Here is a 26,795-nt window from a genome sequence, read left to right as displayed (position 1 = left end):
GTATGAAGGAACTTGCGTCATGGTGTACTGGAACAGTTGCCACACATAGTTAAAACTTAAAACATAGTTAAAAAATGTGTTTATAGATGACTAATGACTCATGACTGACCGTCATAATAAAGTTTTACCTAATTTACTGACATTTTGTGGAAAATAATCGATTAAAGGAGACATGTTATGCTCATTTTCAGGTTCATAATTTTATTTTGGGTTACTGCTAGAATAGGTTTACATGCTACAGGTTCATATTCTACTGTATATCCATATATAGTACATCCGTGTTTAAATTGCCACTGGGCTCATGTTTTTAAGTGTCGCAAACCCTGTCTTTTCCCCACAGACAGTGAAGATGGCGGTAAACTGGCCGGGACTTGCGTCCATAGGAGTGTTTTACCTGATCGTGCTGGGCACGGGTATCTGGGCGTCCAGGAAGTCCAAACGCGAAGAGAAGAAATGCACCGGGAACCGCAGTGAGGTTGCAATGGTTGGAGGGCGGAACTTAAACATCTGGGTCAGCATCTTTACGATGACAGGTAGAAAGAAAAATGATGATGAAGATGATCACAATAAAATGGGGCCTTGAGCATTCATGATAGGAATTTATTCAGGGTGATTTATTTTGAAATCAGGGGCATCAAATTTAATGTTAATACATTTAATTCCATCAATTTACAAGAGGTGGACCTTGTCTTATAATCTTTTGTCTTTCTTACTGATTGTATACATATCTGCTAATGTTCTGCAGCCACCTGGGTGGGAGGAGGATATATTTTGGGTTGCGCTGAAGTGCTCTACGATCCAACAAAAGGGTTGGTGTGGGCCTTTGCACCCATTGGCTGCGCCATGAACTTGGTTATAGGTGAGTGATGCCGAAGAAAGACTTGGGTTTTGTATTTACAACAGTGGTGTCACACTCAGAACCTGTAGGGGGCGCCAAATTGCAAAATGCCAATTTCTACATAATGTTTCTTTAAAGATTAAACGTCTCTGTTTGTGTGACTTTCAGGTGCACTCTTCCTCGTCAAACCTATCCGGTCGAAGAACTACGTCACCCTCATGGACCCATTTCAAGAGAAATATGGCAACACTATAGTTGCTATTATTTTCATTCCCGCTCTAATTGCCGATATCTTGTGGATAGCATGTATCCTTGGTGCACTGGGTAAGTCAGAACAATGACTTCATGAATACATTTCTTGTACAATGTAGAGTATAAATTCATTTTCATGGTACATACATTTTTTATCTTTTATGTTTTTATCCGAAAAATTCTTCAATTAAAAAACGTAAACATAAGTATGATGCAGATGGCTGATTTCTAGTGTTATTGGGTTTACAGTAAAGGACTGCGTGAAAAAAAATAGTCCTTTACTGCGCCTGCCTCACGTATGTTTGTGGTTACAGGAGGGACGGTAAGTGTGGTCATGGATATCTCCTCCAAGCTGGCTGTGAGCATCTCTGCTGCTGTGGCAATCATTTACACATTACTGGGAGGACTGTACTCTGTGGCCTACACTGACGTCATCCAGCTTCTCTTGATGCTCCTCGGCTTGGTACATACATTGCATTTGCAGGAAAAATTAAAGATATAATATGCAGGAGGTTGACTAAAACTTTGTTGTATACTTTATTGAGTTATGTGCTTATCCCACGTTTCCAATAATGTTAAAACCCAGAGAAATCCACAGTTTACTCATGATAATGGTGCATTTCATTAGGTCGCCTGTTGCTACCTCCCGGATAAGGGAAATGTGTGTCCACCACCAGCAAAGTGAGATTGAAAGCAGGATCATCGAGGGGGTGTATGAGTGTGTTTAACTTCAGGTCGACTCTCAGTGAATTCAGCACTCACCAGAGACCCCGGTTCTCCCTCTTCCATTTCCCTCTTCTCTCTGTAACCTTATGTTCATAAAGTTAAGTAAATTTCCCCTCCAGGTCCAGGCGGGTATGTCTCTTTCAGTGTGGCCCCCATACTATTTTTCATCCACAGACCTATGCAGAACTGATATACTGTGTGTTTGTAACTCAGTTTCCTGTTTTCCCTCCTTATTTTCAGTGGTTTTGCGTGCCTTTTATCCTGACAAGCCCCTCCTCTGCTAACATCACTGTTGCGGCACTCACCGAGCTGCACCAGGCGCCGTGGATCGGCAAGCTGGAGCTGGAGGATACAGGCCGCTGGATAGATGACATACTGCTACTGGTAAAGGAGACCTGTAACAGCAAATATGCAATATCAAGACAGAGTACACTGTGATGACATAAACCATATTACCTTAAAATGATCTCTGTTGCAATCCTCTGAGAAATCCTGTTTTTATTCCTCTCCAAGGCCATTGGAGGGATCTGCTACCAGGCTTTCTACCAGAGAGTCCTGTCCACACCCACTGACACCCAAGCTAAGATCACCTGCTATGCTGGAGCAGTATTATGTCCGATCCTTGGGATGCCATCACTCATCATTGGGGCAGCAGCGGCATCTACCAGTACCTAGATTAAACTTCTTCTCATTGTCTTTACTATCTTTGTAAATCTTGGAATAAACATTCTGTAGTACTATCATTTAGAGAAACTAAACTCGTGTTTGTTTTATTTACATGTGCTTAATGTCTGTCAGATTGGAACCAGACCACCTACGGTTCACCCAGCCCGTACGAACAGGGCAAATCTGGTATGATCCTGCCGATCGCCCTTCAGCATCTTTGCCCGTTCTACGTCTCACTGGTCGGTATGGGAGCGCTTGCTGCTGCTGTGATGTCATCAGTTGACTCTGCACTTCTGTCCGCCGCCTCCCAACTGGGCCGAAATATCTTCAAGAACATCGTCTACAAAAAGGTGACACTTACACGACCACCATCCATTTTTTTTATTTCCTCTCGATGGCATCATTTATAAATTCCATATTAATGTATAATTACAATAAAATGACACTTGTGTATACACGATGAAATGTCATATACACAATATTTAGCCACGCTACCAGCTCTGTGCAGGTGTGTTCAGACGCTTTGTGCTAAATGCTAAACCCAGCATGTGCCAAAATGTAAGGTTTGGGTCGCTCAGACACCCTCCACCTGGGGCTGACACTAAATACACATCTTGGGTGCTGGTGTCTTCAGGGTTTCTGTTCCTTCCTCAGAGCTTATTCCTCATCAGCTTAACCCAGCCCACACCTTTTTTTTCCAACCACTCGTTTCCTGTGAACCTTTTTCTAATCCTGGCCGGAAACTCACTCTGGTTAGAGAGAATTCGACAGCTTTGTCTTCTTCTTTCTTCCACACAACTAACTTAATGGCTCATATAATGATTTCCTCTATTTCAGGCCTCAGAAAATATGATTATCGTGGTGGTCAAAGTGTCGATCTTCCTGTGCGGGGGGATGGGAGCGGGCCTGGCCATGATGACAAGCTCTGTTCACCTGTTCTGGATCGTCAGTGCGGATGTCCTGTATTCAATGATGGTTCCCCAGGTGATATGCATCTTCTACTTGTCTCATCGGGTGAACAAATACGGGGCCTGTACTGGCTGTTTGTTGGCTCTACTGCTGAGAGGTCTGGTTGGGGAACCCCTGATAGGCCTTCCTGACGTGCTGCCCCTGCCGTGGGACAAGATCCAGGAGGACGGTCACCGATACCGCTTATTCCCTTTTCGTACAGTCATCATGCTCATCAGCACCGGGACTATTTTACTTGTGTCACGCTTTGTTGTGTGGCTGTCTGAGAAGGGGCTGCTGAGAGGAATAAGTGATGCTGAAACAGACACAGACATACATTACATGGCACCAGTTGGAACAGATGTGGAGGAAAAGACGGGCTAAATAAAGAGAAGTCTCACTAATCCTCCAGAGGAAACAACGAGGAAGAAAGAAAATGTGAAGTTTTCTCAGTGTGAACACTTTATACAGCATGTAGGTGGTGGGAAAACAGTCAAATGGAAACCTAAAAGTGTTTTATATTGCTTAAATGACAAAACGTATTCATATTATTATTGTATTGTATAAACCGAATCCAAAACATTTAATCAAACAAATAAAAATGACTTCATAATAATGATATTTGGTTGTGTTTGGTTTATTAATTTGCATTTCTTATTTTCGTTTAGGACAGGGCATCTCACATGACATATTAAGGGAAGATACAGAAGCAGCAACCTTTAAAAAGCGGCACTTGAGTGATGTAGCGTTGTCGTTAAAGAAGAGTGGTAATAATATCTACCTACAATACCTTTAACGAAGATAACCCATGAGGGTTAATCTAAGCGTAATTTAATATCCCTACTCCGTTTGAATATGACACCTTCATTACAGCTTTCAATGCTTTTCACAGTCAAGACACTTTAATGCAGTAGTGTAAAACCAACCCCAAACCCAGGAGAGAAGGGGAAATTGATGTATAAGCCACAATAAGGGAGGACAGTTGGTGTAAACATACTTCCACCAGGCAATACATGACATAAAAGTAACAAATAGTCACCCAGGTCATGGTACTTCTAAGTGCTATATCGTAGGCAACTGGACTCTGTGGATGTATTCTTTAAAAATTACTTGCCCACATAAAAATGTTATCAATATGACCTTTAAATATGTCTGCCTTTAAACTATGTGCCAGCCGCCAGTCTGTCCAACGTTTATTTTCCGCTTTCTTTAATTTAAACACCAGCTCCTTCTTTCATTCGTGTGTCTGAACGTGTGTTTTAAAAGTGTCTTCTTGCCTGAATATTTTACCGCACTTCAAACACTGGAAAGACTTTTTGCTCAAGTGGATCTTCATGTGCCTTTTCCGCCCTTTAAAAGTTTTAAAGGATTTCGGACACACAGAACACCTGTAAGGAGTCTCCCCTGTGTGTTTGCGCATATGAACCGTCAAATGGCACTTCGCTATGAAGCCCTTCCCGCAGTGTTTGCACGTGTATGGACGCTCGCCCGTGTGATACCTCATGTGGAGCCTCAGCTCCCCGGAGGAGAGAAAAGCCTTGCCACACTCGGTACACAGAAAGTTCTTCTCTCCTCTGTGCATCCGCATGTGTCTCATCAGGTGCTGGATCGAAGTCTTCCCACAAATGTGGCATGTGTAGCGTCGGTCTCCGGTGTGTATGCGAACGTGTAAACGGAGGCTGTAAACGGACCTGAAGCCCCGGCCGCAGGTCGAACACAAAAATGGCGTCTCGCCCGTGTGAATCCGGCGGTGCACGTTCAGGTGCTCCCTGGACGAGTACTTTTTGTCACACTCGTCACACTGGAAAGGCAGCGTGTGTGTTTTTATGTGGCCGTTCAGGGTCGACACAGACTTGAAGACTTTTGCGCAGTACTTGCAAGTGTTTGTTGCGTTACTCATCCCTGCAGCGCACGTTGTAGCGCCCGCTTTCTGGAGGACGTTATCCGAGTGAGGTTCTTCTGATTGATGTTGGCCCGGTTCCTGGCTCAGATGCACCTTCCTGATGTGTTGCAGAAGACCTGACACTTGGCTGTCGGAGTAGGGACACAGAGAGCAGGTCTGCAGTTTTGATTGTGATTGTTTGTTTAAATCTGAAAGAGACAAAATGATGAGAGAGTTTAAGTCAAGTGCTAGAAAAAAAATTATTTTTGATGATAAATCTTAAGTGGAATGTTAAGATGATAGATTTTTCTAGAGTTTCTTTCAATCTGTGAAATCAATCCTTGTTATTCAAAAATTTGAGTCTATACCTGAGCAGTTTGCAGCGATCAGGTGGTCACTTTCTTCCTCCTTCAACTTCAGGTCTTCATCTCCTTGGCTCCAGTCCTCCAGATTCACATCAACACCAGTCTGGTTTTCCTCAACGGGCTCCTCATCCTCACTATAATCAAACTGTCCTTCATCTTCATTGCCTGCAGAGGACTCCAGCTGCTCTGAAGGAAGGTGCTTCGCGTTTGGTTTGGGAGGGACCGACAGCCTCGGCAAGAACATGTTCTGAGTTTGAGAGTAGCCTGTGAGAGGAGGGAAAATAACGTAAAGATCTGAGTTAGCTGCAAAAAGCACAATATGTTGAGGATTACTGTTGATGCTAAGAGTCAAGATATTTCACACGGTATCTGCAAATCAATGTTAAGGACATTTCTGTATGTATTAGCTAACATCAATGTGGTTCGGGCCTACTTGTTAATTCGGCAAACGTTATACATGAAGATATTTCTTTCTTTGTGTAAAAAACGTATCTGTTTGTTCCAGTGAAGTAGGTGTATATCGGCATATAGAGCAGGGAAGTTAGATCCAATCTAAAGAGGTCACTCAAGACGTAAACGAGGTGTGAATGGATTTTCAATGTTTTTAAACGGAAAGAGCCCATGCATGATTGTCATCTTTATTCACTATTTTGCGTCTCTGTATCTCTTGAAAGGGCACAATTTATTTTCACAGAACAAGTCTTATAGCCACTCAGTTTTGTTCTATTTCCATGAGTTTATGGTTTAGGGCAGCCGTATAAGTTTTTCTTTAACACACTAGAAGATGACTTACATTTGTTTGTGCTTCCTGATTGTTGCTGGTGGAAGTTAAGCAGCTCCTTCAGCTGAACTGCTTCCAAAACCAGTTCTCCACATTCGTCCATGACAGAAGGAGCTTTGCTGAGCCACTCTGCAGTCTGTAAAGTGGATGTAAACACACCACAAACATCAACTGCAGCATCGATCGTTTCCTGGCTATTTTTTTCAAAAATCTTGCTTAGCAACAGTTACTTTTAACAAAGCCTGTTGTGTGATTGTGTGATTTAGAAATGCACAGTACCTGTTTAATATCAGGGACAGGCAAAAGATGATCCAGTCTAGAGATGAATTTCCAGACTAATGAGTGCAATGTGGCTTCATACTGCTGGCCATAATGGATGGGAAAGACCTCCTGGGGAAAAAAAGAAAGGTGAACCATCACACACACATACATAGAGCTGTTTTTTAATTATGCTAACAGTGTTAAGAAGAATTTCTTACCTTGAAAAATATCCTTCTCTCCTCTGTGTCCTCGAGCAGGATATGAACAACCTCCTCAAAGTTTGACTTTGAATTCCCCAGCTCCTCCTGTTCCTGTTCAGTGGTATCAAGATAAAACTAAACATTTCAGTTTTTAATTATTGGAAACTATATTTTCAGGCTATATCATGAAACACAATACATATCTTGATTTAGAAATGTCCTCAAAAGAATTTCATAAATGCTAGGAATTGGCGACAAAATCAAACTATATATACTATACTATATTTTTGACCAAATACCTTGATATTATTATCACTTGTATATAAAAAACAACCAGTTTCATCATAGGAGCTTTTGTTTCATAGTTGACAACAGAGGAAGAAAAGACAAATTTGACAATATGAGGTTTAAAGTAGCAAAGGAGCTGGGCAGTGTCAGGCAGTTCAACTAAAATAGCAACTATAAAGAGTCCTGAACTGGAACATACAATAACACCGGATATTCAATCAGGATCGGTGAAATTGACACAACTCTAAAACCACTAAACCACAAGTCTAAAATCACTGAAGAGCAGATGTAAGGAAACATCAATTAAACATCAAGGAGAAATCTGCCTGTGATAAAATCCTGAGGGAATAAAAGGAAGCAGGAGGAAAACAAAAATCAAAGAACTGCGACTAAGTGTGGTCATAGAGACTAAACAACATGGGGTCCGACCTGAGTGTTAGAGGGAAGAAGCTCATTGCCTCGGGCACAGTGAGGTGGAGGTCCTTGATGCGCTCTCAGGGGACTAAAAAGGTTAAAAGAGGAATGCTACTTAAGTTGGACTTTGAAGGGTCCGCCTTTGACCTCGTTCACCTCAGCAGCCGTTCCCTTCTGTCTCTTACAGGGACAACAGAGGAGCTTGTCACAACAGCAGAGCATCAGCATTCAGTGTCGATCGCACACAGCTAGAGCCTCGCTAAGGTGCTGAAAGGGGCAAGACTGATGACCTTAACCCTTGATGACCTTTGTACTAATACAACCTAGTCAACACTAATCGTTATTCATTTTAATTATTAATTATGTGCTTTCCAAAATGAATGACAGACGGATGGTTAAACTGAGTGATGAATAGATGGATGGATGGATGGACTCCACAGCTCAATGCTTTAAGTCCAGTATTCAACCACACGTGCACACTTGCCTCCTGATCACAGCTGGAGCCCATTGTGAGGTTTTGAATGACCTCCAGGTGAGGCTGTATATTCAGCAGGTCGGCTGTTCTCTCACTGCGACACAATTCCAACACCGTCTGAAACGGACACTTGTGTAATGTTATTGTCGTATTACTTATTTCTGAATGTGAATCAATTCAAGATCAATAAAAAAAGGATAATTATTAAGAAAAAGATAACTTACTTACCCTTGCCCTTAGTTTGAGCAGGACTTGCACTTTCTCTCTTGGCGTCAGCAGGTCGGGAGCCAGCTCCGTCACCAACCTCACCAGCTCCTCCACCTTCCCATAATGCAGCACATTACAAGACTGGACCACTTGCCAGGCAAAGGCACACATCAGGCGCAGTGTTGGAACCAGGAGACACAACGAGGAGATGGACAAGCGGCAACCTGAAATAACAGGTTTTTTTCTTTTACAAATCTGAGAGAATCTGAGTGAATCTAACTTCCAAACCCAGTAGAGATGGTCTAATTTCCACAATATTTCTTTTAAACAGGCCAAATCAGACAGAAATAACCACTAATCATCATGCCCTCCTAAATAAAGACACTTTCAGAGAATATTGTCTCCTGTTATAACCCAGCTTTACCACCAAAGACATAATATTTGACAAGAAATCTTGTCATTTTAATTACGGAGGATGCAAAATGCTGCACTCAGGCTGGGAGTAAACACGCTACTTGACACACAAACCACAGTTAAGTATGAAAACAACTGCTAATTTTACCTAAGTCTTCCACTGATCCAGAAAGGTCTGGCTGTGATGTCCGCAGAGATGCAGAGGCTGAGTCCATTACTTCAGCTGCTGTATTAGTCTCAGTCTCTGTCTTATGACGACCAAGGACTTTATCCATGATGGCAAACCATCTGCTTTTTTGCTTTCCAGAGTCCTTCTGTTCCTTAATCTTTCTGTACTTTTGTTTCAGCAGTCTTATCTTTGACATGCATTGGCTGGTGGTCTTATCAAAGCCCTGAGTCGCAAGGTCGGAGCTCAGCTGAGCAAACACTCTCTCATTTCTTGGAGTCAATGTGAGCTGCTCCTGGACGCTCTCCTCTGCCCATTGGCTGAGCAGCACCTCGACTTCCTCTGACGTCCAAACAACCTGCTGCACATCTGTTGAAAGCGATGTGATCTAGTTAATGCAGAAACAGCTCTTGAAGATACAGATTTTTCGTCATGAGGTTTAATATCATACCTTTCACACGCGCATTCTCTGGTGATTTGGGCCGTGTCAGCACATCAGATGAATCCACCTCTGCAGAAGTCTCTTCGCCAGGACCAAGGACACGATCCAAAATAGCAAACCAGTTGCTGTTAACGCCTTGGAGCAGTTGCACTTCCTTGATTTTTCCGTACTCCTCTTTAAGTTTAGTCACTTTAAGACTGCACTGTTGTGCTGTCTTGTTAAACCCCACGAAGGCAAGTTCACTGCTGAGGTACTCAAAAACATCCTTGTTTGTTGCTGTTATGAGAAGCTGTTGCTGGATGTTTGGTTGTGCCCAGAGGGTCAACAGCACTTGGACTTCATCAGGCAACCACTGGGTTCCATCTGCGAAAGAACAGAAATAGAACCATGGAAGTTAAATTAAAAACTCATGCATGAATAATGATGAAATTTAAAGGTTCAGTGCACAGGTTTTCATGCATTAATTTAGACTTCATCCTCGGCACTCCATCATAAATTATTTTTTAGGGATGCACAAATTTATTGGCCTAAAAAGGGCCACACCAAGGACGGTAAATATAACTATAAATATAATGTTTTAAAAATCGGTTTAACTCAACTGGAGTCCACACCACAACTATAACGACTGTGACAGTGGGGAATATCTTTGGGATTACTTTCAGAGCAATTTGATGAATGACAGAAACACTGACAGCCAATCAAAATCCATCTGAACTTACAGGGCTATCACTTACCCTGATTTCAGGGACATTTTTCCTACAAAATAATGTTGCAGGAGCATTTTTAATATTGGTTTCTAACTGTAACTAATGGCAAATACTCACGCTTTGGGCTGGCGGCTGACCTGACCTTAAATCCCTAAGGGTCGGTATTTGATGAGTTCGGAGTGAGACTCAAAAATCTACTATCTTAGGAATTAGACCTTTAACACAGATTCTGATGTGTTTCTCTTTTGTTTCTTATGGCCAAATGACATGAGAGGGGAGCTGGGGCTGGTCAAAAGTTCCTCACGTTTGTACAAAGAAGCTGATCCTGCACTGTATAATTACAAAAGTGCTATTGTGTTCTCTAGCAACACCTGCTGTAGCTTGTATGAAATTACATACATGAACCAGCATTTGACAGGTTTCTAGTTTTCATTTCCACTTACCACCACTGTCCACATCCAGGACAGACTGTGTCTGACCGAGCAGTGAGGGCTCTGTTGTTTCTGAACATCGTTCTTCTACAGCCTTTGAACTGAGGACATCATCCATGATGGCAAACCATACACTTGTGCGGGCGTTGGTCCTTCCACCCTCCTGCTGACCGTTCTTGATTCTCTTGTACTCCTGCTTCAGTTTTTTGATTTTCTCCCTGCACTTATTTGGCGCTTTGTTGAATCCAAGTGATGCTAGTTTATTACTGAGGTGGGTGTAAACTCTGGTATTCCTCGTGCTGAGGAGAAGCTCTTCCTGAACAGAAGGATCCGCCCAAAGTGTCACTAACGCTTGGACCTCTCCGCTTGACCAAGAGCACAAGGGTGCATCTGTAAACACAATAGGAATACTTCAAGTCATGAAAGGTGATAAACTTTATCTATATTAAAGATGTTGTTCTACAGACAGTGAAGTACTTATTCTGCATAGCATTTACTGTAGCCTCTGACCAGTTAACTTTAATCTGCCTAAAGACTTTATTTAGGGCAGGAGATTGTTCTTCAACACTCAGCCACCATAGAGTCACATGCTTTTGCATCATTTGCTCCTAAATATTGCTTAAAAACAAAGCATTGTTCAAAATGAAAGCCAGTGTTTTATAAGGGAGTACTGATAGCATAATGTGCCCTAAATAAAATGTTTTTCTGTCATGTATGGATTACTAGAGAATAGAATTGATGGTCAGCTAATATTACCCAAGCAAGCTTAGCTCCTAATTTCTGACACCAATGGCATGTACGTCGAACGTAACGTTAACTTTACGGATGCAACAACTCGTTAGGTTAAACAACGTTATGCGTTGAAATCTTGTGTTTTGATTTAAAAAATGTAATGATGTGATCCTACCCTCTCACTGAAGTTACATAGTGCAGAAACAAGGGGGATGGAGTGGCTGAGACAGACACCATTCACCCTATTACAAGACACTGTACCATCAACATGATTTTGAAGCTGATATCTTATGGTTAAAAAATGACATAAAGTTGCTTTAAACCACTAAAAAACACACACCCGGCTGGCAACAAATCCAGACATTTGATAGGTAAAACTTACCAGAAAGAGTAGAAGTTTGTACCAGCATGTCGTCTCTGGGATAGTCAACCGTCACTTCAAACATCGCTGTTGCAGAGTTCAGGGTCATAGTCTGCTGGCATGCCGGTCTGGTACCGAGGACCGACTCCAGAATTTCATAATGCGGATTTCTTCTTCGCCTGGGACCCTTCTTTTGGTCTCTGTACTCCATCTTAAGCTTTTTAAGTTTGTTGCTGATCTGTTCAGTGCTCCTGTTGTACCCCGCTGCAGCCATCTCACGCTGTATTTGCTCAAACACCGGCTTAGTTCTTGTAGTTCCCTCCAGTTTGTTCTGGACTTCTGTTGAAGACCACAGTGAAAGGAAACATGCTGTCTCCTCCTCGGACCAGTGGTACTTCGAGTTGGTGTCCATAGTGAAAACCTTTCCTGTATTCTTCTGTGGATGGGAGAGGTGGCTGGTCAATGTTTTTCTTTTTTTTCCAAAATGGCGCTGTTTCCTCTTGTCGCTTGAATGACGTCACACGGTTTGAGCCAATCAGAGGACCGTTGCCTTAGCTACAGCTCGGCAGAGGGAGGAGTCAGCCGGTTGTAACTGCAGCCGTGAAGATGAAGCTGTACGCATGAGAGGTTCGCATAACGGGACGAAGTCGTGCCGAACCGGGCTGTCACGGCCGTGGAAAAGGGCTATTATACGCTTAACTGAGCTCGCAAAATGCACAGTACGTTTAGAAGAAAGGGGGCCGTCAATACGTCAAGTGAGAAGTGATAAATGCGGCTGTGCATTTCCTATAAAATGTCAGTCAAGCTATCGTTGGGTTTTCTGACTAAACTTAAATCTATCTACGTCTCACTTCCGGCCTCATGATGGCCAGTGCTCAAAACACAAGTGGAATAAAAACAACATTGACAAGATACAAACCAGTCCTCTGGAATGTGTATTTATTTTATGGCAAAACAAGACATAACTAGAACAGGTTTTTTTTTTTTTATTAATGTTGTATATACATGGCTGTTCACAATTAGGATGAGTAATGGAAAAGATAAGCACGACCTCATCACACATTTCCATGATGTTTTCTTCATGTTTTTCTTGTGTTAACTCCACACTATTACAGAAACAAAACTGCATCTTTTGCTGGTACAAAAGTGAAATTCTAATAAACACAAATCAGCCTATTTTCAGTCTAAAACAAAAGCAGAATAATGAATACAGGTCAGGGTTACATAAAAAAAAAAGAAGTGTATGGTAAAAGTAGTTTTGGATCACTACCATTTCCACAAGGATACAGTCAGAGATAAAAAAGTTTCCTAGTGACACTACAATGATTTGATACACAGCAAATTATCTACAGTCACATGCATCGAAATACCTCTATTGTATATTCACCCGGCGTCATTAAAAGCGCAACCATCATCATAGGGGTTTTTAATGAAAACTATTACTGACCATTAACTTCAAAACAGATCCAAAAAATGATCAAACAATTCTCATTGCCACCCTTGTATCTCTCAAAATGTGACAGCTTAGGGTAACATCTTTACCCAAGTTTATTTTGTTACATCAGCTTGCAAGGACAATTACCAAGAAATGACCATTATAACTCAAATCGGTAGTTTTTAAACTGGATGATCAGAAAAAATTAACATAAAAAAACATTTTCACTACTCAAACCATCATCTTTTTAAGTGATCGGCCCGGAAACTCAGAGCATCCGTGTGTATTACAAAATGTGTTTCTTTGATTAATAATCATCGCTGCCCTCGTCCTCCTCGTCATACTTCCTCTTGAGGGAGTGCTTCTTGTGCTTCCCCCTGTGTCTCCGTTTCCCAGTGAAGTCAGGGTTAGCATCCCTCGTATGCAGCTGCTCGTGCTTCTTAAGGAGGCCGGGGACGGAGAATCCCTTCCCGCATGTGTCACACGTCCAGGGCTTCTTGCACGTGTGAGTCCTTTTGTGGACGTTCAGATGGGACGCCAGCTTGTAGGTCTTGCCGCACACGTCGCAGCTGAACGGCCGCTCGTTTGTGTGTAACCTTATGTGGACCTTGAGATTCCCGACCTGAGTGAAGGTCTTTTCGCATATGGAGCACCGATAGGGTCTCTCTCTGGTGTGGATCCTCAGGTGAACCCTCAGGCAGTACTTGCTAGAGAACTTCTTTTGGCAGACGGGGCATGGGATCTTAGCTTTGGGTATGTGGTCTTGCTGGTGCCTCTTCAAGTCAGACAAGTAGACGAAGGTCTTTCCGCACTGGGAGCAGAGGTACTGGCGATCGCCGATGTGGTAGCCCATGTGTCTCTTCAACAAGCTGGGGACGAGGAATCTCTTCCCGCAACGCTCGCACATGTGAGGACGATCTCTGGTGTGCCAACGCTCGTGGTTCGACAGCTTGAAAGCCGTCGGGAAGCTTTTGCTGCAGTGCTTGCAGGGGAACGTCATCTGGCTCGTGTGGCACTCCATGTGTCTCTTGAAGTAAGTGGACTGCGTGAAGCCCTTGTTACAGATGTTGCAGTAGAAGGGCTTTTGGCCGCTGTGGGCGAGCATGTGCTTCGTCAAGGTCTGCAATTTGGTGAAACACTTCCCGCACTGTCCACAAGCGTAAGGGCGCACCGTGCTGTGGGTCTTCAGGTGGTTGTTGAGGAACGCCTGTGTTCTGAAGCTTTTGTTACATGCTGTGCAAACGAACGGCTTCTCTCCGGTATGAATGCGCTCGTGATCCATTAGCTTGGACTGGTAGGGGAAGGTCTTATCGCACACGCCGCAAGTGAATCTGTCAGCTGGAGGCCTGATTTGCTTTTTTCTTATGCTTGGCTTCATGTCATCCCTTGCGCTGAACCTGGCTGGAGGAAGTGGTGGCAGGGCTGGAAGAGAGAGTGAGTTGGTGGCAATCTGTGACACCCACTGATGCAATGTGACTCGCTGAGTATGGGGTTTTTGGCCGTCCTTTGATCCTGCGCTTCCTGTACTTTGCATGGTGGGAGCATTTTTGACTGGCATTTGAACAACCCTGAAGGGGATTGATTTCAAGGGCAGCTCCCGCTGTGCTTCTGGTTTTTCTTGAGCTGCTGGTGCTCCATCTTCTGCTCTGCTTTGTAGAGTTGTGGCAGACTGTTCCTGTGTACCAGTCTTCGCTTGCACTGAATTCTCCGTCTGAGCAGTTGTTGTGACACTCTTTTCTTTTGCAGCACTGCTATCAGCTGTTTTAAGACTGTACCGCCCTCTTCTCTGTGGTCCAGTAGCAGGGGTTGCTGGGCTGTCAGAGTCATCTGACATTACTCCAAAGTCTTCAGTATCACTGAAGGGGTCTGGGCTTGTTTCGGTGGGGGTGACCTCTACTGGCTTTGGTGATTTTGGTGGTGCTGGTGGTTCTACTGGTTTGGTACGGAAGGCGAGTGAAGAGAGCACACAGTCGCCTACCGAGGACGAGATGGTTGCTGCACAGACAGAGAGGACTTCGTCAAATTCATTTTCACTGTATTTCATGAATTTATTTAACATTTTCCCTTATGTGTTTCATCATATGTTCATACAGAGAGCCTAAAGTATACCTTTAACACCGAGGAGTCCCTTGGCCTGCTGGTGTAAGAGGAGAGTCTTCAGGTCGTTGGAGTGAGGGATGAAGCCTCCACATGCCTCCAGGACAGCGGGCTCTGTTGAGATCATGGTACCAAGCTGAGGTAGAGAAGCAGGTAATGGAAATAATGAATGAGTTTGCAGTTTCATTTGACCTCTGAGGTTTGATTTAAAAAATATAATATAACCCAAATAAAATCCATAATCCAGATCCTAAAATGTTTTAGAATTAATTCAATTCTAAGATAAGGTAAACCTTTATTTATCCACAGCAGAGAAATTTGGTAATTCCTTATTGTAAATGAAAAGTCTTTAGGTCAGCCCATAAAATGTCTGAAATTGGTCCAGTGAAAGAGACTTGACATTGAATTCCTACATTTTGGTAATGTACTTAAGAGCTTCTTAGATTTTCACCTACATCTACACGGTAAACTTGGTTTGATGCTTTATTCAAACAAGGCTTAAGGCATCCACAGACATATCAAATTTAATTCAATAGCTTTTGAAAACTTTCTAAAAATGCGCCCAGATACTGTAATGTTTGTTATAATAATAATAATACATTTATTTTATATAGTGCTTTTCATGGTACACAAAGACACTTTACAGGTTAAAAAGCAAAATAATAAAAACAACACAATAAAAATACAAAAAGAGACAAGTTATACATTACATTGTTATTGGTTCTCTATTGAAAAATTTGTTTTCACATTGGCCTGTCCATAAAGATCACCTGCAAAACACCTGTGGAGCTCAGAATAACTCTGTGTGTTGCTCAAGCATTTTGCCACTGAATCAGGATCAACCAGATAAAAGGTACTTCCTGTCTGCAACCAGTAGCCCTCCCTGCTGTTACTGCCCCAGGATCTATGTCAAAATGTAATGATGATACATGTGCGTACCTGGGAGAGATTGGGAACAGGAAGAAGTTGCTCCAGCTTGCACACGAGACCTGCAGTCAGAGCCTGCAGTGCTGTATCGAACTTTGTGCCATACTGAACAGGGAACACTTCCTGCAGGGACAGAAATATGTATGAGTTTAACAGCATCGGGACTTTCAGGTTGTGAGAACACTTTGTTCAAAAGGAGAGATGTATGATTTTTTGTGTTTTATCTCCACATGCACTGCTATTTAGCCCATTCCAATTCACTGTAAAGTTGTTCTTAATTATACGACAAAAAGAGTAACAGTGCAGTGAGATTGGCTAGGCTGACAACATCAGAAGCAACTCAAGGTAGCGCCACAAAGCGCCTGTTACTACATCTAAATAAGCTACAAATGTGTAATTAAAAAAAGGCTTTTTTTCTGATGACAAACAAACAAACACTGTCTAATATGTTAGGACGGATGTGGATACCTGGAAGAAGCGTTTCCTCTCTGTGGGGTTTTTAAGCAGATTCTGGACCAGCACCATGAAGTTTGTTTGAGATTTCTCCACTTCTGCGTCCTTCTGTGACAAAGGGAATACTGTAACTCATGTTCAATTCACACATTGGGAATCTTGAGTCTAGTGTGCTGAACACAAATCCCATTCTTACCCCGGTGGACGCAGACACTTTCAACTTATTGATGAGAGTCTGAATAGCCTTGGTGTCTGGGAGGCCGTCTTTGTGAAGCAAATCCAAAATGATCTAGAGTGCGAGCAGATTATAGTCATAAGACAAACTATAACATAAATCAACAACAAACTTAACGTCAACATAAAATAGAACTGTAATTATTTGCTTTCAAACTAGAGATCGAGTATTCCAGTCATGATGACCTGGTTTTTAAGGTGCTTTTCCCTCAAACGCAATATCAAAGACAATTTTGACAATTTCATCACAGCAAAGAAGGTCAACAACTACAAAGCTATAACTTCAAATGCTCTTTTTGTTCTCTCTGTGTGTGATTTGTATCAGGAAACATATGGAGTTCATCAACATACTGCGGTGTGAACATCTACTTTGATGTTCAGTAATCTCATGACAAATCTAAAGTAATGAATGCCACTTCAGCTGCCTGCAGAGCACACTCACAGACTCTGTGTGTGATGGAGGTACGTGGCAAGAAAGCTGTGTGGTAGCTTGAGGGTTTCAACGGGACACCAACCAAAATCTTCCATCAGTTTTTGTTTCGTCTATCCACTTAAAGTGACACAAATGACATTCGCTTGTTTGATGCACGCACACAGTAGATGATAAACTCTCACCCTCGCTCTCAACCCCAAGACGAGCTGGGCGGTCTGCTTGTAACTCATGAGTTCAGGAATGGTCTGTGTCACCATGGTGACAAACTCCTCCACTTTCCCGTACAGCTTCACGTTCCTCTGCCGTATGACCTGCCACATGAACGAGTAGGTCAGCTGCAGAGGGGAGGCCATCAGGCGCAGGGAGCCCAGAGGAAGGCCACCTCCAACACCTGTGTGGAACATGACACAAAGTCAGGATGTTTTGTGTTAGCATTTGTGACAGCTGGCTTAATGTAATGTCTACAGGTCTTGTTGTGTCACAGTTTCATAGATCCTTCAGTACAGTAGTCCAATAAAATGATGTTTCATGCCTGCAGCTGCATCTCTCCCCTAAACCGTGTGAGGAAATACGAGCACATACAACCACCAACTGTTTCGAGTGGTGTTGCAGGTGGAGCCAGAAGCTGCTGTAGGGGGCGATGCAGTGCTGATGACAAGCTTTAACCGCAGATGAGCTGCAGAGAGGATGGAAGTGTGCACGCTTGCGTGTGCATGTGCAGTCGTGAGGAGAATGAGCGCCAAACTGCAGCCAAGTCAGATTCAAACTTCGATTAGATGGCGTAGGCGAGATACTGTTACTTGTGTGGGTCATCGTAACGTATTACACGATGCAGCGGCCGATCGGCGCATCCGGAGGGAAGGACGGTTGCTTTTGAAATCAGCCCGGACAGTCCCCGCTCGGGCTCGTTAGCTAGCTAATCACCAAACATCGCCAAAATATCTGAAAACACTTTCCTACACGCACGTTGGCTCGAGACTGAAAACAAAGCGCCCGTTTTCTGCAACAGATGGCTCACGCTGCTTCTCGTTTTCTGGCCACCGTAGTCGGCGGCAGCTAGCAACTGTTAGCTTGCTAACGTTAGCTTAGCAACTTACCTATAGTATCGGATCGTTTCTCCATTCTGTGCTCAGGGCGTGTCGCTCATTCATGAGACAATCAACCGACTACACAAAGAGTTTAAACGTATTGTCGTTTACCCCGAAATATAATGTTTAAAAGTATTTAACCGTCTTTCTTCCGAGCGTCAAGCCAGGAAGAATAATGGCGGCCGCTGGGCAGCGGCTTTCCAAAACAAAAGTCCGAGTGTTTCCGGCGGATGTAGCTATATAAAATAAAAGCACGGTCTTTTGAAGTTGCTAGGAAGGAGCAAACACCACAGAAAGACAAACATGAGCTTGTTAATGATTTTAAATAATATATCCGTTGTGTTAAGGACATTTATATATTTTTTCAACATGTCTAATCTTAATTTTACCTAAAACAAACAAAAAAAATTAAGATAACCAAGATCCACCCTAAAATGTGATCCTTTTAAACTCTATTGTAAATAACCTTGTAATGGTGTGCTTTCTTGGCAAAGTCTCCCTTGAAAAAAATAAATTCCCTTGTTAAATAAAGGTTAAACAATAATAAAAAAAAGCAGAGCTGATTCTGACAAATTACAACCACAAATGAAGTTTTATTATGACAAGGTTAATCACAAAAACATTTTATTTGAGCGAATGTTATTACTTGTTCAATAACAACCATCGGAATGAAAAAAATGCATCAAAACCCCTGTTAGTGAGTTTGTGTCTCCTTGAAGTGACATCAGAGGTCAGGCAGAGAAGATGATCTGAACTGAACATCTTGTTTAAGTTGTGTACTGTTTCTACAACATAAATAAGATGTACCAATATGTATTTTTCTAACATCGATGACAAATAGTCTCAGAATATACATATACGTAATATTAACACGATTTTGCTCACGGGCCGTTTGCAAGGGCTGGACAGAAATAGTGTTTCCACTTAATAAAACATTACAAGTACATTATTCACATTTTAAAGTGCTACACATGTGGGTCATACGGTATTCGTTCGAAGATATCTGATAGTCAGCACTTTTACATGTGAATCACCAAAACAACATGAGACGTAACAGCCAGAAAGGTTAAAGAGGTTCAGTCGAACAAACTTCCTTCAACACAACAAAGAGAATAGTGATCGGAAGTTGATACCAAGAATCAGATATACAATATACATCCATATATGCCACTGTAGCTCGCTTTGTAATAATGGTTAACATACATGTTTTGTCTACCCCCCTTACATTCATGACTGAATTTCTAATTACAATTGTATAAAAAGTTAATTACATTTTGTAAGTGTTTACTCTTGTGACAAAAATAACTTAAAATCTCACATACAATACAAATATACATTATCACAAAATTAAAATGCAAATTGGCCACCAGAAAGACAATAAAACATAAGTTGTAGACCTTATTTTAATACATGTGTGTATTTCCATATTTCATCGCCATGTTGTGGAAGTAAATCATTAAAATACAGAAAACTGTACCAACAGTCCTCTGTAGATGAGGCTACATAGCCTGCGGTCGGGAAAGATTCTTCGCCTGTTGATTCATGGGGATCTGCCGAGATCAGTCGTGTTCGCAACTGGTATTTCCTCCAGCCTACGGCCACTTCTTTTGTGGCGAGAACAAGCCCTCCTTATGCTCCTCACTGAGCTCATCCGCCTGTCCATCTACCCATCCCTATCTCGCTCACTTTCCCTCTGCCTGTCTGTGCTGTCTCTCGCTCCCCCTTATCTGACACATTACAGTACAAGAGCGCTCACACTCGGGGAGTCATGCTCCGATGACTGGACATGATTGACTCGGTGAATAAGGCTTTAAAAACGCTAACACACTCACTGGGGGCCGAGCAGCAGCTATAGATCATTGGGCAACAGCTTTGAAACACAAAGACGGGATTCAAAGTGCCTCTGGCGATGGCTATCTGCCATCTGGTCAGATCTTTGATACACAAAGTGGGACACTTGTCGAACTGCTTGGCGTGTTGTTTGCGACTAGCAGGTTGGCAATTTTGCGGCAGATCACAGATCAGAATAATGTCAACTACAAGCTGCAGTAGGTCAGATGCAAGCTGCTTTTACTTCTGATGCATTAAAGGCAATATTGATAGGAACTTCTCAGCGCTATACCCCTAATGCATTTCAGTAGAAGTCAGAATACAGGGGCAGGTGTGGATTCAGTGTGTGACTCTACAGCAGTGACAGGACAACCTCTTTAACCTCTTATCAGGACATAGCCAAAAAAAACTGCTGACAGGGGTCCCATCTCAGAATGAAATGACGTCCTCCAGAGTGAAATCATTTTGATTTGAGGCTCCGCTTCAGAGCGGCAGGAATGCAAAAAAAAAAAAGAAAAAAAATCAACTTGGTCTGCTCAGAGAAAGCCAAATGCTGTTTAACACCGGCCAATTTGATATAACCTCAGCAGCCATTTTGGCAGATAACCAGCCATCATGTAGAGACTTCCTCCTCTGATCCCAAACAACCTCTTTGGATGGTTAAGTGCTAGAAGCGTCTGGGGAATGTTGCGATACGCCTCGCATCACAGCAGGTGAGTTTTCTCTCGCAGCTCAGGTCCGTGCACTCAGATGAGTGAAAGCAGAGGAAGAGGAGTGTCAGACCACACTCGTTTCTCCAGCAGGGCTCCTGCCAATAACAGAACAACCTGGAGAGTGAGTTGTTGTACTGCCGTCCAGATTTCCCTTCTCTATTAGTCATGCTTCATCCACTCTCGTGTTCAGGGATCACCTCCCCCACCGGCTGAGTGTCGGCAGCGTGGGCGAGTGTTTGAAGTGGGATGGAGATAGACACAGTTGGGATCAGGTCAGAAGGTGTCATTTGCCTGTTTTCAGCGTTGCAGACTGGTAAACGCCTTCTAGACTTGGCCTAAAAATAAAAACAAAGGATAGAAAATCAGACTCAAAGCCTAAAAAGTGTTGTGTTTTCTATGGTGAACACATGACAGATGTGAAATCTCCAAAGCGGATATCATTACTTTAGGTAATGACCTCGGAGTACTACTGAATATTTGATGAGCAGTTGTTAATTTTGCAAGAATTGCCTTCCTGGAAGTGCTCATGAAACTGAAGGCGCATTATCATGGGCTTTACGAGAGCAACCCACAGAGAGGAAAAGGCACAAGACTCAGTGTAGTTGATGGAAAAGTTACAACCATGGACAGTTTTTTTTTTTTTTTCATCAGGTTTCTCATAATATTGGAGGGGGAAAAGCAAGAGAACCACTGTGGCTCTGACTGGGCCATCCACTGATCAAAAGGACTGATTCAGAGAGAGTAGTATCTGAGCCCGATGCAGTTAAAGGAACAGTTCACGCAAAAATGAAAATTCAGTCATTATCTACTCGCCCCCAAGCCGATGGAAAACCGGATGCAGTATTGTGAAGTCTGAGTCCACAAAACATTGGTGGAGCTTCACAGCAAAACAGAGTTGCAGCACAACTAAAGTAGATGGAGACTTGTTTTAAAATGTAAAAAAACCCAATGAAAAACCATCAAATGACTCCATTCAGGTCGTCTACAGTAATACAAGTCCAGAGAAGACAAATTGATTTGAAAAGACGTTTTTGAAGCCAACATCTTCACTCAAGCTGTATGGAGACTATTAGTGTCTTTAAGTCTACTTCAATTGTTTCGGAGAATGCTGCAACACTGTTTTGCTTCAAAGGACTACAAAACTTCAGCTCACTTTCCATCGGCATGGGGGTTGAGTTGATAATGACTGAATTTTCAATTTGCAACTTGAACTTATCCTTTAAAGTAACAATCAGCCACTGTGTTGTGTTCAAAGCGTTGTCACGTAAATAACAAACCCCAGCACTTAACAGGACATAGAGCACCAACGCAAACACTCGGTCCATCACTTATTATCAGTTATCACTTGTTTTTACACTATATTTCTTTATTTTTACACAACGTTTCCAGTAAGAAGAACTTGACCCCGACAGGTTCCTTGCACGGCAGTCTCTACCATCAGTGTATAAATGTGCATGAAACCGGTTAATGCGGCATGTGTTGTAAAGCACTTTGAGTGGTCGGTAGACCAGAAAAGCGCTATATAAATGCCATTTACCATTTCCGTTTACCCAAGAAATGATCCTCTCTGAATAACTAATTGTGAAATGGCTCCCAGCAGAATTCTTCATTCATGAAGAGACGGAAACATGAAGACCATGCTGATAATCTATACCACAATGTTATTGTGGTATAACAACTATTCATGCCTTTCAAGTTTGACATTATTGACCTTTTATACGTACATGCAATTATCTGCCTGAATAGTGTGATAATTGTGTTCCTACACAGGCAGTAAAAGCAGCTTTTACAATGGCAGGAACATCGTCCTAATAGACCGAATCATAGTGTTTGTTTACAGCAACTTCCGGGTAGAAAAGTCTTTTTTGATGACGCTATCTCAAAGTGTATACATCTAGTTACTCTAAAATGCATGTTTGATGCTGTCATATCTCATTAATAACAGCACTAACATTAGGTTGGAGACCTAATTTACCTGTTGGGCCACAGACTTAAGAAGAAAAGAAAACGACAACTAAAAAACTAGCAGCGAGGCCGAGATGTCGCTGTTGTGTAGATATCAAAGACGCTAGCAAAGCAACACAGTGAATAAAATAAGCACAGCAGCATCGTCAGATAAATCGATATATCTTTAAAGGTTACAGTTATGGCTGCAAAATGACGACACAAATGAATACGTTTGCCAATTTCACGTCTCGTCACTTGGTGTATTGTCTTTTAACGAGAGTACACAGTTTTGCTTCTAGCTCTGTGAGGCGGTGAGCTAAATGCTAACATGAACAGGCTAACATGCTCACACTTGACAATGCTAACACGCTGATGTTCAGCAGGTATGTGTACCATGTCCACCATCTTGGTTTAGCCTGTTAGCATGCTAACATTTGTAATTAGCACTGAACACAAAGTAAGTATTGAAAATAAATTGACTGAGGCTACTAACATTTTTAACTGCAAGCTTCAAGTGTCAGTTTGTAAAGGATGTCTTGTATTAACATTAACATGTAGTAAAGTATTTTGTAACATTTTGTGAAATGGTAATGCACTAGGCTAGTTTGTTGCTGTTTAGGAATATGAAGCAGGCAAAGTTGTTAAGCTAACATTTAAGCAGGTTTGTTTACCTATTCAACATCTTAGCTTAGCGTGTTAGCATGCTAATACCCAAGTAAATTTGAACTTTCTAATGATATATTTTTGTGAAGTCGTAGGCCTATTGACTAAACCCTGTTCAAGCTAGTTTTTCATGTCTCGGTCTGTCTCTTGTCTTCTGTTTCTTTTAAATTACGTTAAAAGTAAATTGTCATGTATCACCAACAGTCGTTAATCCACATCGAGTCTGCTCACTTACTTACCAGCCACACCAGGATAACAACACAAGCTATGAAGGGGATGAGAGCCAGAATCGAGGGAGTTATCTTGGACCAGCTGTGTTTACGACCCTCCTCCTGACCTCCTGGAAGAAGGAAATATTATTGGAAATTGTTCTGACTACAGTTACACGTCAGAAATTCGATAGTGGGGAGGCAAATCCTCTTGATGGTCGAGAGGATTCTGGTGGGATTCAGGCTTAGTTGCAGGCGTACGTGCAGCGAAATCACTCAAAAACACTCACACTGGCTCCCTTTTGAGATGCCAGATGTACTCAGCAGTAATGACTTGCTTTTAATGCATCTTTTGATCATACAGTTCCTTTAATTACAAGTATTGGCTGTGTGTTCAAGGTTTCATCTGATCTGTGTGTCCTTGACCCACCCGAATCAATACCTGCCCACTGACAGGCAGACTAAGCTGCTTTAGTTTTTCAAGCTTGCATTAAAAAAAAAAATGTAAAAATGCAAATGTATGGTGTACCTGGTATTTGTTGCGGATTAAGGCACGGCGGCGGCTTGCACGAGAAGCCGGATGTTCCTTGGGCGGCGGCGTGCAAGACGTCTTTGATGTAGTCGAAGTAAAGACCAGACATTAAGCTCTCCTCCTGATAGTGACACTGGTAGAGTTGCATCGCTGTTTCCTGGGGGATCAGACAACGAGAAGAAAATCCTAAAAATAACTCAAGTATGCAATAACACGTCCAAAATATTACATTCTCTTCACTTAAACTGAGCGGTCATGTGTTTGCACAACCCAAGTTTCAGATTCTTAAGACTTCAGTATGACTTTTGGGTGCTTTTTACAACACTGTTGCAGAATAAGAAGGATGACAGTACACATATGCAGATTATTTCTACAGTTTCCTTGGTTGCTGATTACCTACCAGTTCCTCATGGTCAAAGGTGAAGCGTAAACTCTTCAGCATGGCGATGAAGACAATTATGTTTTCCTTGTTGGAGGAGATGGCACCAAACATGTCGGCCAGCTTCCGAAGACTTTGCTCCAAAGGATAGATATTTAACACCACCCAGCACGTGCCAGCCTGGAGGAACAAAATATTCAATCTTTGTGTGTATTCGACTGTTTCACATTAATTCTGCTTTAAATCCTTCATACGTACCACTTCTTTGGGAATGTAACTAACAGGAATCTCATAATCAGACGGGATATTCTGCTTCTGCAGCGGAGATAATGACAGAGCTGTGACTTCTCAGCACATACACACACAAGGAGGACACATGATATATTAAAGTGACGCGTGTCGGTAATCTCACCAATAACGACAGCTTGCTCACATCATCAGTGATCGGTGTCCCAAATTTTCCGGAGCAGAGATTCAAACTTGTGAAGAGACTCAAGAGGAGACAAGGTGCTTTCAAGATCTGACGGACAAAAGAGTTTACGTACCGTTTAAAAAAACACACAGTGAATTTACATTAAAACACATACTGTATCCATTATAGTATAACAATGAAAAGGTACAACAGATGTGTTTCACTGATTATAGGGTTTAGATGAATCCAGTTATACACTCCCACATGGAATATGAGCAGATAAACCACACTGACTATAGCTGCATCTACTGTATGTAAGCTATATGAAGCACTTCTCACCATGTTATGACACCAGGCAGGGGTGGTGTTTACAATAATAAAGATCTTTCACTAAGTGTTATGTTAAGGCAGATAAATCCGACAGATCTTTCAACCTTCTTTACAGAAGAATTGAAATGTTATGTATTCCTTGGAAAAGAAAGCAGCAGTCGTTTCTCGAGTTCTCAGTTCAATCACACTTTACAATTTCTGCTTTTCCTTTCGCAATTAGTCCTCACATTGACTCGATGTGACGATTCCCAATTGTTTTGTAGCTAGAAATGCTGTTTTTCTTTGTTATATATGATGGTAAATTCAGTATTTCTAGGTGATCTCTTTGGACCGTTGGAAAGATGAAACAAAGAAAACTGAATACATCACTCTGGGCTGGCATTTCTTTTTTTAACATTAACACTCAAGAAAATCAAGAAAATAATAATCATGAAAATGACTTTGTCAGCACCGTTACAGTTCAGATCCAAATGAACCCAAGTGAAAACTGAATAAGAACATTTATGTGGCAGCTGCACTGACTCTATGAGGTGTTAAGATTTTCATTGCAAAACACACAATGAGCTCACAGATGATGATGAATGGACAGTGTGACGAGCAGGAATCTTTTCATTCTGGTTAAAAAACAATATTTTCCAGCATCAGAACTGAGTGAATGTGCAGTTGGAGAACACGTGCTGATCCTCCTTATTCAATATATTGAGTCAGAGCAAACTGCGTCCTTTCACTTGCCTCCCCCCTTTTAAAAGGTGCAGCAGCAGCAGAATATGGAGCAGTTAACTGCACTGCTCTTACCACATTAAAATACATCTTACTTCATGCAACAATAATTCACAATTTCATATTTCTATTTTTAAACACTACAGGTATATGATTTAATTTGCGTATTTATACTTTTATCCAACGATTTGTGGGTTTTTTCCCCCCACTATAGAAAAATGAGTAACGGTTTCCTTAAATCAAATAAACAACAGTTCATTTAACACTCCAGTGTAGAGTGGAAATATAGTGAGATCCTGTGTCGCAATGCAAACGTGTTTCACTGCAAGAAAAAGAGAAATGCAGAAAATGCAAAAAAAAAAAAATGTAACAATTCTGACTTTAAGTACAAATAATCTGCACAGCACAAGTGAGAATTAAGCCACAAGATAAAGCTGCATCAGTGTTAGTCTACACAAATTAAACAAACTATCTGTGTAAAAAAAACAAAAAACATCAAGAAATGAAATTCTCCTACTTACTTTCTTCCTCATATGGAGCAAGAATCAGCGGTTGCTCAAATCCAGTGCATGAAATCGAGTGTTTCCAGTCCGGTCACAGGGCTCATTGTGTGCATGTGTGTGATGTCCGAGCGTGTGGTGAAACTTGAGGACGGGCCGGCAGTCTGCTTTCACTCCAGACAGATTGGTGAAGTCTTTTGACGTGGTGGAGAGAGGCCGCCTACAGGCTGAGTCACTGTGTCACACACTGACGCCGTCTGAGACTTTTTTTTTTTTTCCACAAACTCCCACGTATCAATTTTGTTCGTCAGGAGAAAGTGGGCGCTTGTTCTCTAAT

The 26,795-nt window shown here is 42.1% G+C and overlaps 4 protein-coding genes across 5 annotated transcripts; 1 reads left to right on the top strand and 3 right to left on the bottom strand.

Moving 5' to 3' along the window:
* The first annotated feature begins 349 nt into the window (after positions 1-349).
* Positions 350-3,964, top strand: LOC141008507 (high-affinity choline transporter 1-like). Its single transcript, XM_073480900.1, has 8 exons — positions 350-533; positions 746-859; positions 1,007-1,162; positions 1,405-1,553; positions 2,057-2,200; positions 2,330-2,483; positions 2,615-2,832; positions 3,320-3,964. Exons 1-8 carry the CDS (start codon positions 350-352, stop codon positions 3,812-3,814), a joined length of 1,614 nt encoding a protein of 537 aa, XP_073337001.1. The 3' UTR covers positions 3,815-3,964.
* Positions 3,965-4,061: 97 nt separating this feature from the next.
* On the bottom strand, positions 4,062-12,004 carry LOC141008371 (uncharacterized). Its single transcript, XM_073480705.1, has 11 exons — positions 11,578-12,004; positions 10,476-10,853; positions 9,335-9,688; positions 8,866-9,252; positions 8,325-8,527; positions 8,106-8,213; positions 6,938-7,030; positions 6,738-6,848; positions 6,471-6,594; positions 5,681-5,941; positions 4,062-5,521 (listed from the first exon to the last, which is right to left on the bottom strand). Exons 1-11 carry the CDS (start codon positions 11,966-11,968, stop codon positions 4,665-4,667), a joined length of 3,267 nt encoding a protein of 1,088 aa, XP_073336806.1. The 5' UTR covers positions 11,969-12,004; the 3' UTR covers positions 4,062-4,664.
* Positions 12,005-12,473: 469 nt separating this feature from the next.
* LOC141008372 (uncharacterized) lies at positions 12,474-18,437 on the bottom strand. Of its 2 annotated transcripts, none has more exons than XM_073480707.1 (7): positions 18,233-18,437; positions 17,318-17,526; positions 16,665-16,757; positions 16,484-16,573; positions 16,028-16,138; positions 15,101-15,224; positions 12,474-14,986 (listed from the first exon to the last, which is right to left on the bottom strand). In XM_073480707.1, the coding sequence occupies exons 1-7, from the start codon at positions 18,255-18,257 to the stop codon at positions 13,299-13,301; spliced, it is 2,340 nt and encodes a 779-aa protein (XP_073336808.1). In that variant the 5' UTR covers positions 18,258-18,437; the 3' UTR covers positions 12,474-13,298. The 2 variants fall into 2 exon arrangements, with proteins under 2 accessions (XP_073336808.1, XP_073336807.1); XM_073480706.1 differs by having other exon boundaries at positions 16,484-16,576; positions 18,233-18,401.
* Positions 18,438-20,936: 2,499 nt separating this feature from the next.
* LOC141008091 (uncharacterized) lies at positions 20,937-26,491 on the bottom strand. Its single transcript, XM_073480293.1, has 7 exons — positions 26,480-26,491; positions 24,909-25,016; positions 24,755-24,811; positions 24,518-24,676; positions 24,115-24,274; positions 23,616-23,716; positions 20,937-21,101 (listed from the first exon to the last, which is right to left on the bottom strand). The coding sequence occupies exons 1-7, from the start codon at positions 26,489-26,491 to the stop codon at positions 20,937-20,939; spliced, it is 762 nt and encodes a 253-aa protein (XP_073336394.1).
* Positions 26,492-26,795: the final 304 nt, after the last annotated feature.

This window comes from Pagrus major, chromosome 14 (assembly GCF_040436345.1).
Source record: "Pagrus major chromosome 14, Pma_NU_1.0".
NCBI lineage: Eukaryota > Metazoa > Chordata > Actinopteri > Spariformes > Sparidae > Pagrus > Pagrus major.
This window is presented reverse-complemented; position numbering and strand designations above follow the sequence as displayed.

Bases quoted from the DNA above. Each gene is read 5' to 3' on its own strand.
- LOC141008372 (XM_073480706.1), bottom strand. From the start codon at position 18,257: ATGGAGAAACGATCCGATACTATAG. The intron at 16,139-16,483 runs GTATCCACATCC...CTGTCCCTGCAG, and splicing joins AGAGGAAACGCTTCTTCCAG to GAAGTGTTCCCTGTTCAGTA. The intron at 15,225-16,027 runs GTACGCACATGT...TCTCTACCTCAG, and splicing joins CTGTTCCCAATCTCTCCCAG to CTTGGTACCATGATCTCAAC.
- LOC141008507 (XM_073480900.1), top strand. From the start codon at position 350: ATGGCGGTAAACTGGCCGGGACTTGCGTCCATAGGAGTGTTTTACCTG. The intron at 2,484-2,614 runs GTACCTAGATTA...AATGTCTGTCAG, and splicing joins GGCAGCAGCGGCATCTACCA to ATTGGAACCAGACCACCTAC. The intron at 2,833-3,319 runs GTGACACTTACA...CCTCTATTTCAG, and splicing joins AGAACATCGTCTACAAAAAG to GCCTCAGAAAATATGATTAT.
- LOC141008371 (XM_073480705.1), bottom strand. From the start codon at position 11,968: ATGGACACCAACTCGAAGTACCACTGGTCCGAGGAGGAGACAGCATGT. The intron at 6,849-6,937 runs GTAAGAAATTCT...TTTTTTCCCCAG, and splicing joins AGAGAAGGATATTTTTCAAG to GAGGTCTTTCCCATCCATTA. The intron at 5,942-6,470 runs GTAAGTCATCTT...CTCCTCTCACAG, and splicing joins ATCAGGAAGCACAAACAAAT to GCTACTCTCAAACTCAGAAC.
- LOC141008091 (XM_073480293.1), bottom strand. The intron at 24,275-24,517 runs GTAGGTAATCAG...CTGATCCCCCAG, and splicing joins CCTTTGACCATGAGGAACTG to GAAACAGCGATGCAACTCTA. The intron at 21,102-23,615 runs GTAAGTAAGTGA...TTTTATTTTTAG, and splicing joins TTGTTATCCTGGTGTGGCTG to GCCAAGTCTAGAAGGCGTTT.